General features: G+C 49.1%; 4 protein-coding genes; 3 read left to right on the forward strand and 1 right to left on the reverse strand.

Annotated features, from left to right (window-relative positions):
* Positions 1-814: 814 nt before the first annotated feature.
* Positions 815-3,397, forward strand: FFUJ_01735 (related to peroxisomal ABC transporter 1; the record flags this gene model as incomplete). XM_023575406.1 has 4 exons in its annotated part: positions 815-1,444; positions 1,492-2,547; positions 2,596-3,049; positions 3,105-3,397. 4 exons carry the CDS (start codon positions 815-817, stop codon positions 3,395-3,397), a joined length of 2,433 nt encoding a protein of 810 aa, XP_023423857.1.
* A 1,008-nt stretch (positions 3,398-4,405) lies between these two features.
* On the forward strand, positions 4,406-5,502 carry FFUJ_01734 (uncharacterized protein; the record flags this gene model as incomplete). XM_023575417.1 has 2 exons in its annotated part: positions 4,406-4,851; positions 4,902-5,502. 2 exons carry the CDS (start codon positions 4,406-4,408, stop codon positions 5,500-5,502), a joined length of 1,047 nt encoding a protein of 348 aa, XP_023423858.1.
* A 633-nt stretch (positions 5,503-6,135) lies between these two features.
* On the reverse strand, positions 6,136-8,599 carry FFUJ_01733 (uncharacterized protein; the record flags this gene model as incomplete). XM_023575428.1 has 7 exons in its annotated part: positions 6,136-6,420; positions 6,476-7,078; positions 7,132-7,287; positions 7,340-7,450; positions 7,510-7,559; positions 7,613-7,792; positions 7,852-8,599. 7 exons carry the CDS (start codon positions 8,597-8,599, stop codon positions 6,136-6,138), a joined length of 2,133 nt encoding a protein of 710 aa, XP_023423859.1.
* A 2,415-nt stretch (positions 8,600-11,014) lies between these two features.
* FFUJ_01732 (probable D-xylose reductase) lies at positions 11,015-12,335 on the forward strand (the record flags this gene model as incomplete). XM_023575439.1 has 3 exons in its annotated part: positions 11,015-11,159; positions 11,455-12,248; positions 12,300-12,335. 3 exons carry the CDS (start codon positions 11,015-11,017, stop codon positions 12,333-12,335), a joined length of 975 nt encoding a protein of 324 aa, XP_023423860.1.
* Positions 12,336-12,664: the final 329 nt, after the last annotated feature.

Raw genomic sequence — 12,664 nt, forward strand, 5'->3', positions numbered from 1 at the left:
GTACCACAATCAATGCGAGCAGTGTCTGTTACCAGCTAAACAATATCAAGGCTATGGGCTTATGTCTTTCCCGAGTGAGGTTTCAGTTTTTCCCCTTCTATGACATCCATGCCCGTACAACATGGATATGATAGGAAACCTGTGAATTTAGGGCTATCTAGCATCTGAATCATAAAGTACGGTTAGACGAAGGTTTAACAGGCCCCGGTGTCATTCGTCGATACCAATAAGCAACACAAAATATCACAGTACGCATCAGTCAATAGGCACTCAATATCCTGCACCCAGTCTATCGTAGAGCACATGTGAATCGTCAATTGATTTACCTGTGTGCTGTAGGGTAGGTACGGACCACTCTTGGAGTAGATCGAACCAATCAAGAGCTTACCTCATTAACTGATGCTCCCCCATATTTCCCCAGCTTTTTGACCATCATGTGATTGGACACTGTGTCGTCATTCCCGCTCGCCGCATCCGTCGGCTGCAGCTTAGGTGAGGTCGCAGCAGGCGCAGACCGTCCCATGTGCCACTTGCCTCGGATACCCGTATTTCACATGCTCATGACAACTTTTGATACAAGCCAGCCTCAACCATATTTGGACTTAGCAAAGATATTCATACAACCACGTTTTTTTAATCTTTGCCAGCGAAACCTTCACATTCCACGCGATACACTAATGGACACGTAAAGAAAGCGCATTTGAGCCTCTTAGAGACTCGAGGGTTGTGGGGAAGCTTCTCCAAACGACAATAGACGATATTCAACGTCATCACCAAACATTGCATTTCACTTCACCATCGGATACTGTCTCATATGGCCGCGCAATCAACGCTGCGGCATACTGCTGCCGAGGAGCAGCTAGCCGCCTTCCTTGACAAATGGACTGGCAAGATAAAGACAAGGTTGCGCGGAACGACTCGCACGACTCGTCTACTCGCGACATTGGCCCTTGCTATTTCAATTATCCTCGGAGGAGTCGGCGGGCGTCGATGGTGGAAGAATCGACGGCATGAGCGTGAACAGGGACGGAAACTTGTGCGCACAAACTCCTGGCTTCACAATAAGGACGGTTCGCGTACTATTTACGTTCCATACAAGGATGGCACATCAAAGGTGGTGATCAACACAACCAAGCCGCTCACTTTCGACGCCCATCGCCGTTTGTTTTTGAACCCTCCTCGGGTATCTGGACTCCGGGAGGGAACTGTGCCAGCAGCGCAAACAAAACCAGGCCTCAATATTGCCTTCTTGCACCAATTCCTCAGTTTGATGAGCATCATGATCCCCAGATGGTCTAGCAAGGAAGCTGGACTACTTGTCAGTCATGGCGTATTCTTGATGCTAAGGACATATCTCTCACTTGTTGTCGCCCGTCTGGATGGTGAGATTGTACGTGATTTGGTGGCTGGAAACGGAAAGGCGTTCCTTTGGGGTATTCTCAAGGTAAGCACTCGACCTAGGATTGAAGCCATTATACTCACATGCCCCAGTGGTGCGGTCTTGGAGGGTTTGCTTCATATACGAATGCCATGATTAAGTTCCTGGAGTCGAAGGTTTCCATTGCCTTCCGTACGCGACTTACACGCTACATCCATGACCTTTACCTTAACGATAACCTCAACTACTACAAGCTGTCTAACCTCGACGGTGGCGTTGGCCAAAGTGCTGATCAGTTCATCACTCAAGATCTGACTCTGTTCTGTGCGGCTGCAGCCAACATCTACTCATCGCTCGGCAAACCTTTCGTCGACCTGTGCGTCTTCAATTACCAGCTTTACCGATCTCTGGGACCTCTTGCTCTCACTGGCCTAATGAGCAACTACTTCTTGACTGCCAGCATCCTCCGAAGACTCTCACCTCCGTTTGGCAAGCTAAAGGCAGTCGAAGGCCGAAAAGAGGGTGACTTCCGAAGTTTACATGCCCGCTTGATTGCTAACGCTGAAGAGGTTGCATTTTATGGCGGTGCAGACACCGAGAAGACATTCTTGAACCGCGAGTTTAAGTCATTAAAGACTTGGATGGAGGGTATTTACATGCTGAAGATTCGCTACAACATTTTGGAAGACTTCATCCTCAAATATAGTTGGAGTGCTTACGGATATTTGCTGGCCTCGCTTCCCGTCTTCCTGCCACAGTGGGGTGGCGTTGGTGGCCGAGCTGAGATGGTTGAGAATGGTGTACGAGGAGGTCGAGAGCGCAACCGCATGAAGGATTTTATCACCAACAAGAGGCTTATGCTCTCACTTGCCGATGCAGGTGGTCGTATGATGTACTCTATTAAGGACCTTTCGGAACTGGCAGGCTATACTAGCCGTGTGTACACACTCATCTCGACATTGCACCGGGTACATGCCGATGCTTACCACGTTCGGGCCGGCCAAAGCGAACTCTACTCATTGTCAGATGTTTCAGGAACAATCCAGAAAGGATTTGACGGTGTTAGATTCGAGCATGTCCCAGTTGTGGCTCCTGGTCTGTGGCCTCAGGGAGGCGAGGAGTTGCTCGAGTCATTGTCCATCATCGTGCGAAGAGGTGAACATCTATTGGTAAGTTAACTCATGACATAAGCCTGTACGATTGCTAACAACAAACAGATTTCTGGACCAAATGGCGTGGGTAAAACCGCTATTGCAAGAATCCTCGCCGGCTTATGGCCAGTCTACCGAGGCCTAGTCAGTCGCCCCAAGGATATCGGCCAGGATGGCATTATGTTCCTCCCCCAGCGACCGTACCTGAGCCCCGGAACACTCCGTGATCAAGTCATCTATCCGGATGGTCATGTGGATATGAAGGAGAAGCGCAAGTCCGAGGATGACCTCAAAAGCGTCTTGGACGCTGCGCGACTCGGATACCTCCCTGACAGAGAGGGTGGATGGGATACGCGAAAGGAATGGAAGGATGTTCTCAGTGGAGGCGAGAAGCAGCGCATGGGTTTTGCCCGTGTACTCTACCACGAGCCCCAATATGCGATTGTGGATGAGGGCACCAGCGCTGTTTCGAGCGATGTAGAAGGCCTGTTATACGAAACATGCAAGGAGAGAGGCATCAGTAAGTCATAGTGTGTTTCGAGTTCTGACGCGGCCATCAGACTAACATGCCACAGCACTCATCACCATCTCAACACGCGCATCCCTCAAGAAGTATCACACATACAACCTGGTCCTTGGTATGGGCGACCAGGGAGATGAGTGGGAATTTGAGCGAATAGGCACTGAGCGTGAGAAGATGCAGGTCGAGAAGGAGTTGCAAGACCTCCGTGAGCGACTGGAGCAAGTCGACGAGTGGAAGAAGCGCCGAGATGAGATCGAGACTGAGCTGGCAGCAGTCTGGACAGACCAGGGCGAGGTGCTAGAGGCTCCGACATATGCAGAGAAAGCAGCCGAGGGCCAGGAGTAAGCGAAGGGTGGATCGAAGGGCTGATTGATTGACGTAAGCAGAGAGGAATACCCCGAGGAGTTTAGATGATGGGATATTTTGTATGGCATGGAGTAGGCAGCGGGATTTGTGTATCTATTATTTCCAGGATCTACATAGACGAGGATCTATCATTACAGAAGAGTAGAAGTTGGCTGATGTGACGTTGGAGAGATGGGGCAAGGGATAGATTCAAGGGTTACTAAACGTCAGAGATAAACCACATTTGGATATATAGGACCATTTTTATCGTCGACCCTCAACGTGCAGGAGTGAGATGGAATTCTAGATCAAATAAAGATGATCGCAGATCCCTCCAGACTCGGCTACGAAACCAATATTTCCCAAGCCAAGCTTTACAGCTCCAACGCCACTTTTCCAGGGCCGACTCCAATCACGAGGCCGTAGCGACAGCACGAACTATTAACGGCGCTAGCAGCAGCAGCAGCAGCACAAGAGGAAAAACGCCTCCCTCGGATGAGGTCGATCCCGCGTGGGCGGGTCATTGAATTGTTAATTGAATTTCTCAACCGTCGTAGTTCGGAGAGGGGGAGGCGAAAAAAATCAGGGCAGTCGGAGGAGCTGGAAATCGATAGTCTAGAGGAGGGATAGAGTCATCAATTGATAACTGAACCTCTTTCTTCTTCTTTTCAATCAATTCCTAGATATGTATCTGTGTATATGAAGTCGTCGAGAATATATCATCGAGAGAGAGCCTGATTGCGTCGATTGAAGTAGGCTGAGCTGAGCTGAGCTGAACTTATGGAGGCTTGCATCTATTGCATGCAGATCAGCAAACACACATACACCCTCACATACTCACTCACAGCCTGACATTTGAGTCTTTTTACTCTCTTTGTTACATCTTCTTTATCCTCCTCATCTTCAATCAGTTGAGACGATAGACGCTGATCATCGTCATCGCTCAACTCAGTTATACACTCTACTATCGTCAGCCACCAAACTATACCTCCAAGGACAACCTCAAAAATGAACAGAAATCACAACTACAGAACAGGCTCCTTCAGCTCAATCTCTCGTCCCTACCTCCCCTCAATCGACGAGAACGAAATCGCCTCTACGCCTTCATCTCACAGTCCTCCAACACCTCCCCTTCGCATTCCCAGGAAAACACCCAGGCGCGCTGTTCGCAACAATGCAATTCCACCGGCGTATATACCACGAGGACGAGTATACTATGCTCCGCCCGTGGCGCACTATACCCCGCCGCCTAGCTACAACTACAACTACAGCTACAGCGATGCCAAGGGTAAATTCCTAGAGCATGAGTATTCTGAAGCTGGGAGCTATAGAGAGAGGAAGGTTTGTGGGCTTGATAAGCGCAGAGGATGTTGTTTATTGATTATTGCGCTCGTGGGCGTTGCCATTGTTGCTGTTGCTTTGGGTATCGGGCTTTCGATAGGGCTGAAGGACGAGTAAGTTGAACATCCGAGACACTGATGAGTCTCACTAACACCATCTTCAGAGACACAGCACCACCGCAAGAGACTTCAACTTCAGAACCTCCCGCTGCATTCCCAGCTGGTTCTTTTGCTTTCAAAGCAGATCTTCAAAACACCACCACAGACTGTACCTCCAACCCTTCAGCATGGCGCTGCTATCCTTATGAAAAGGGCTCATCAGCAACGTTCTTCTGGATAATCTCATCCAACAACGACTCCTCGTACAACATCTCATCCACAGAAAACCCCTTTGCACCATCGTTCACGAACTTGACTCTCAACGTTCTTGACAAGGATACATCCCAAGAGCGTCTCCAGTTTACTTTCTCAATGAACAAAACGGTCGTCCCAGATGATCAGCTCTCGTCGAGCAACCGTGCAGCAAAGTGTACGTTTGGCGATACGCTTTTCGAAGCTACGCTGTGGACGCAGCGGAAAAGAGGTGATGAGGCGGCTGGAAATACAAAGTTTGCTGCTTGGCCGGGCGATGTCGACGTTGTTCAGCGCAAGACATTTAATGGAGGATCACCAAATTGTGTGGATAGCGAGGGTGGTCAAGTGGGTGATGTGAAGTCGGAGTCTGGGGCGTGCGAGTGCCGCTATGCAAACTACGATATCAACTAGATTGTCTCTATCTGTATTTAAGCTGGACGAGTTAATGTCGGGACTTGGTTACGAGGAAATCAAGGTGGAAGGATATAGTAGTTTAGGAGTTAGTGATACCCAGGACCAACAAGTTCTATAATCAATTGTACCGGAAACGAAAAAGCAATGACACGCGAGAAACAATTCTATAGAAAAAAATGGCCAAAATGAGGATTGAGGGACAGACCAGAAACACCATAAACAGTACAATTTTGCACCACCTGACACAATAGGCAGAATATCCATCGCGATAAACAAAACAAAAACAAGAGCACCCATGCAAACCTTTGCCCTATATATGAATTTCGTTCACGAAACAATACATGGGAAAACCATCTTTTTCGAGTTGCGATTCGAGATGTTGCGAACGAGTCAAAAGGTTACGAAAAGCCACAGGCATATCCGGCAACACTTTCTCGACATACTCTGCAATAGCATCATGCTTCTGATGCGGCATTTTACGCGCTGCCTTCTTAGCTTTTGGAGGCTTCCTGCTGACCTTGCCTGACTTGACAGACTTCAGAGAAATGTCAGGTGTAACTTTTGTAGTAGATATTTGGGTTGCGCGCTTGAGATGTATGTTCCCCAAATTCTTACCTAGTGCAGAAGGAGTTACGTTATGTTGGCCCCTTCGTAGGTGAGGGAGAACATAAGGATGAGCTCCAGTCTGGACTTGAGGCTGCTGAGCTTGACGTTGGACTTGAGGCCGGGCTTGGGGTTGAACTTGAGGCTGAGGTCCAGGCCAGTGAGCTTGATGTTGGAATTGAGGCTGAACTTGAGGCCGGGCTGGGGGCTGCTGGGCTCGGGGCTGAACTCGATGCTGGCATTGGCGTTGACCCTGACGCTGGCCTTGACGCTGGCCTTGACGTTGACCTTGACGTTGACCTTGGGGCTGGGCTTGAGGCCGTTGGGCTTGAAACTGAACTGGAGGTTGTGCTGGAGGCTCCGTTACATCAGGCTGAACCCTTCGTTGGTCAAATGGAGGCTTTCGTAAGTGAGGAGGAGTAGCACGAGGAGCTTGAGGCTGAACCTGAGGAGGGACTTGAGGCTGAACTAGAGGTTGGGCAGGAGGCTCCTTCTTATTAGGTTGGGCCCTTCGTAAGTGAGGAGGAGTATTACGAGGAGCTTGGGGTTGATTCGACCCGCCTTGGTTTCCAACTGCTTGCACCATGTGAGACGCGATTGCTAACCCTCCTTTCGCGGCAGAGGCTACCACGGCCTGCTTAACAGGATTCTGAGGTGGTGCTTGTGCAGGGATAGGCTTTGGCGCTTGAGGTTCGAAGAGGGCTTTCCACCATTGATGAACAGACTCTGGGCCTTCATTATTGAAGCCCTGCTTCTTTCGGCCCAAAATATTCCTCAAAAGCTGGGTAATAAGGGGCCTATCTTTAGGCTTCTCGTGCAGACACCTCGTCACGATCTGCCGCAATTCCATGTCGATGTGCTGGAACTGTGGGGTCTGAAGTCTCCCTCCATGTGTCGGCTTGTTTGTTTCATCATGGTCAACAGCTTTGTAAGGAAACCTGCTGAATTCTCTCGTAATGATGGACTCCATCTTTCCATAAGATTAGCGTTTTTCTCGATCCAGTTCTAACCAGGAAAACTTACAACTTTGGCAATAAGAAATATGTTGGTCCACATCCCAAAACGGCCGGCTACCTCCATCCCCCCATCCTTTTCCAAGTCTTCACCCCCAAAGAATTGTCTCAAGGTAGGCTCCGGTAAGCTGACGCGAATACTATCCCAATCTCTACAGAATTGCTCCTAGAGTCTATTAGTGATGAATTCTACAAATATTAGACCTGTCATCACATACCGGTGTCGCGGCATGAGGCTTAACAGGGTCTCTCATGGACCAAATTTCGTCTTCGTTGTGACTCTCCCAAAACTGGTTCATTTTGTAGCTCCAGGCACCGAGATCATGGAGCTAAAGAAATCAAGTCAGCTCAGGTACAAAGGGAAAATGCCGTCGCTGTGCAGGCTCACCTTGAAAACAGGCTGATTAGGATGCGTAGCTGGATCATGACCCGCAAGAACTAGACACACGAGGTTAGCATAAGGCCTCTAGAGATGGTTGATAAACTCTTACCATTGAGAACTTCTAGATCGAGATGAACATCGTGCTCGATTTTCCAATCTCTTTCCACATGGTCGAGGAAGGCCATTGCCTCGTCCCTATCAGATACTACGTCTTTCCACCACGTTTCAAAACTGGAGTTGCCAGAGCTGTCGGACGGCGTATAAGCAATGGTTGCGAGAGCAAGTACAACTGTCCAATAGAGTCAGTCGAAAAGGCAAGATAAAATGCTTCGGGGCAAGATGACTTACGGCATTCCCAAATTCCCCAGAGAACTTGGGCTGGGATCTGAACGTTTCTCGTGGCGACCGTTTGCATGATGTTGACCATGTCCCCGAACTTCATATACTCAAAGACAACACACTTCTGTTCTTCGGCCTTCCAATCTTTTCCAACTCTGAGAGCACAGGCCCCAATAGTGCCATTTTTCATCATACGGTTGCGTATATCCACCACTTCGCGATGTAAGTCGATAACCTGTGTCGTGTGTTGAGCACCGTCATACCGCAAGTGAAACTCGGCTTCTTTGTAAGGATCGAAAGAATTAGTCGAAGAGTCTATAGGTCTCTTGATCACGACCCTCCTGACAGACTTATCCTCAAAAACGACGTCCCATAGTGTGACGTATCCGTGACCACCCTGGGCAAGTACCTTGATTAACTTGAAATTCATGCCATTCCAACGTTTGTTTTCTATCATCTTTCGGGCATCTTGTGAAAGGGGGCCAAGTGGATCGTAGGGTGCGTCGCGCTTTGGAAAATCTGTGAAATGGTGGACAGTCTCTTGGCCTATGGGACGTTGATCCCAGGGGGAGACATATTGCCACAGGTGCTGTGGAAACGATTTCCAGTTAAAAAGGAAGACCTCCTCCTCGCCGCGAATCAGAGCTGATTGAACAGCAATAACGTTTCGCTTGCCTATAAAGCAGTCTCCGACCTCTTGATCGTCTTGCTCAAAGCCCAGGTCGACTGATGCGATTCGAATGTGTTGGGGATTCATGCTGGATAGACTGTGCCGAATTGAGTTTGATGTTATCGGAAGTGAGTATCACGCGGGGAAAGGCTGGAGGATTCGATGGTAATAAACTTGTTCGACTGAACAAAGACCCAAGGAGCTGCTGTTGGGGTCCCTCAAGACACGAGTGTTTTGTGTTGGACATTGACTATTGATAGCCCAACATCTGAAAGAAGAATCGAGGGCGACATTGTGAGAGAATCGAATCCGAAATTGGGTGTCTTTGGACAAAGAGGTGCGGTGGTTCCGTGATGGGTGGTAGTTTTGCGGGTTCTTTGTCCATCAGCCTGGTGACGCCCTGCATGTCAAGATAGTCCTATTTTGGTCGCCGGGAGCCATGATCACAGATGCGACTATGCGCAAGCTTGAAAGGTCTCTTTGAAGCTGGAAAGGTGCTTGCTATGATTAAGAGTCGAGTCTATTGTTGGTGTAAGCTAGTCAGGACCATTTTGGGAGGGAGTAGTCTTTGTCGTATAACAATTGAGGTTATTCAGCATCAGCCTCTGACAATATTTTGGGCAAATTGGATCCATTGAGGTTGATCTTGGCCATCTCATGCTCTTGCTCGGCCCTGGGCATCCATTCTTTTCTCCCCATCATGGGACTTGCTCACTAGGTCGTCATGGATGATGGGTGTGCTGTAGGTAGGGGGTGTTTACAGAGCAACATTTAGAGTGGAGATTCGATGTGAGTGCCTGGAGATTACCCGCTACTGTGGGACGACGGGCAGCTCATCCGTGGGGCACTTGCCTTTAGGCTAAATTGATGGTTTCTTCCGGAAGGATAAGACCCTCAGAGGCTCTTCAAACTTCTTTTTAGTTATCATGATATGGGCATTCACCCGCGATAAATCCACATGACATGGACAATATCGTAGACTAGGGAACCTTGGAATTACGCCGAGCCGAGAGATATGGACCACGTCAGAGATTTTGGCAGAATAGAGTAGCAGAAGGGGGAGGTCATGCGGCGAAACGCCCGGAGTTAGGGGACCCTACGCCTATGTATGTTGGTATGTTTAACCTTGAAGATGGAAAGGAGTTGCTTCAGACTGGGTTTGCGCATCAATCACAGAAAGGAAAGATGCCTCAGAACACACCCGGACGAGTCAAAGTCGACTTGGCTTAGACGCGGCACTTGAAAATACTTTACAGAATAAACGCACAAATAGGCTGCTCACAAAGGCCAACTCTGAGACCAGGGGCACATGTGTCATGAAACAGACAGAATCTGCGGCGCATGAAGACAATTGCTTTTGTGGTATAGATCCTGCTTATTATTGCTCTTCATCTTCATCTGTCTCTCTCAACTGGGGTCTTGGTGTGGCTGGCCTAGTCCTAGATTTGCGGGGTGAAGCATCCATGCATGCCCTGGAATAGACGGAATAGACTGGACTGGATTGGCTCTCGAACGACTGACACATGTACTTCGGGGAGCTTCGGCCATTACTTTAGTGTCTTTTTTGTTTTCTTCTTTCTTTTGGCTGAAAGTTTTCATGATCAGATTTGTTTCACTGAAATATCCACTCGTCATATGTAGCGTCTGTATGCACTCAGGCACTGTAATAATCGGCGGTGATGGTGATATCATGAACCATGACTTATAACAGAACATTCAGCTTCACAGCGATAAGCGATGAGATTTAGTTTACCCAGAATATTATTCCTTCCCTTGCAATTATGAAACCTACATACTTACATACATACCTACACATGGCATTCATCCATCTTCCCCCAATGACTACCCATCCAATAGTTATGCCCGCCATCTCATCCGCCGGGTGAATTCCAATCCTATGCCCCACCAACGGCGGCATAATCTGGAAGGCAGAGAAGAAACTGGGGCTGAGCTGGGCTGGTTAATACGGCGATTCGCTGTCTCTTGGCTCGCATGATGGGCTCTAACCAGACATTTGCCGCCCTCACACACCTCTCTACTGTGCTGTATCTTTGGGGGTTACACACCCCGGAAGCAATCCCATGATACCTACTGCACCAGAAGCATTGCTGCAGGCCTGAGGGAGTGACATTCTATGACCCGCGGAAGCAATACGCGCACTCATGCCAACGCTATTCATGGCCTTTCTCTTGCTGAAGGCGTAGCGCTATCAAATACCATACCATGCCATGCCATGCCATGCCATGCCATACTACGTAGTATGGGCCTTGCCCCTTGCTTGTCATGCCGCACCCATGAGAGCATACGATATCTGCCTAGGTACTGTAGCTACCTCTGAGGATAATATGTACGCATAGCAACATGTGTTCTTCTTAGCATAAATATAAATACTACTGTCTCCTCCTCCGAGCTGTCTATCCCATTCTTGCTTCTTCTCTCCTCCTCTCTCTACTCTATCATTCAACCAACCACCACATCTCTTACACATCAACAACCGTCACAATGGTCAACGTCCCCAACATCAAGCTCAACAGCGGTTTCGACATGCCCCAGATTGGCTTCGGCCTCTGGAAGGTTGACGACAACTGCGCTGATGTTGTCTACGAGGCCATCAAGGCTGGATACCGTCTTCTCGACGGTGCTTGCGGTATGTTTGTCTCCAAAACTCCCAATTGCCTTTACAATTACCCGTCGCCAATTTCAATTACACGGCCATGATCCCATTTACTTTGCCCCTACCCAGATAATCCTTGTCTGTCTGCCCCTCATTTTCCCTGCCAATTGTCAATTGCACCGAGAAAACAGCCACATTACCCCTGTAAAACTACCCCTCCACTACCTACACTTGGAGCTTCACCCCACACCATGATAGCTTCATGACTTCTCTTTTTACCCGGACAAACCAAAAATTTGCAGAAATTCTAATGGATTTTTCACCACAGATTACGGAAATGAGAAGGCTTGCGGTGAGGGTGTCGCCCGCGCTATCAAGGATGGTATCGTGAAGCGTGAGGAGCTCTTCATCGTCTCCAAGCTCTGGCAGACCTACCACGACAAGGAGAACGTCGAGCCCATCACCCGCAAACAGCTCGCCGACTGGCAGATCGACTACTTTGACCTCTTCCTCATCCACTTCCCCGTCGCCCTCGAGTACGTCGACCCCAAGGTCCGCTACCCCCCTGGCTGGCACTACGACGACGCCGGCACCGAGATCCGATGGAGCAAGGCCACCAACGAGGAGACCTGGGGCGCCATGGAGGGCCTCGTTGAGAAGGGTCTTGCCAAGTCCATTGGTATCTCCAACTTCCAGGCTCAGTCCATCTACGATCTCCTCAAGTACGCCAAGATCCGACCTGCCACCCTCCAGGTCGAGCTTCACCCCTACCACCAGCAGACCGAGCTTGTCCGCCTCGCCAAGGCCGAGGGCATTGCTCTGACTGCCTACTCTTCTTTCGGCCCTGCTGGCTTCATGGAGCTCGACATGGACATTGCCAAGTCTGCTTCCCCTCTCATGCAGCACGAGGTCTTCACTGGCCTCGCCAGCAAGTACAACAAGACAGCCGCCCAGGTCCTCCTCCGATGGGCCACACAGCAAGGTCTTGCTGTCATCCCCAAGAGCACCACACCCGAGTACATGGCCCAGAACTTCGGCTGTGTCGGCTGGGACATTGATGAGGAGGACATGAAGCGCATTGCCAGAATGAACCTAAACCTCAAGTTCAACAAGCCCACCAACGTAAGTTTTCACTACCAATTGGCTGCCAAAGACAATACTAACGTGTTCTAGTACTTCCCTACTGAGAAGCTCTGGATCTTCGCTTAAATAATGACAATGAAATGATATGATAAGTTAAAGAAAGAAGCATTGGGAACATGTTTGTTTGGGATATTTGGCGTTTGATGACGATGGGCTGCATTTTGTAGAACCGCAAGGACTTGATGAGACGCTCTCATAGAATACAAAAGACAGTTAACCCTTCAACAAATTTGGTCACTTTCTGCGTGATATGATTATCGTTTTGGGAAATGATTGCTCCATGATATGACCAAGACTGAGCAGTGCGTGACTGGCTGTGACCTCGGTAACTCTGTCTTTGTTCTAGAACCTTGTCTAAACTGTAACTCAGATAAAGCTTTATCTGTCTTTGAATG

The sequence above is a fragment of the Fusarium fujikuroi genome, chromosome FFUJ_chr01 (genome assembly GCF_900079805.1).
Source record: "Fusarium fujikuroi IMI 58289 draft genome, chromosome FFUJ_chr01".
Lineage (NCBI taxonomy): Eukaryota > Fungi > Ascomycota > Sordariomycetes > Hypocreales > Nectriaceae > Fusarium > Fusarium fujikuroi.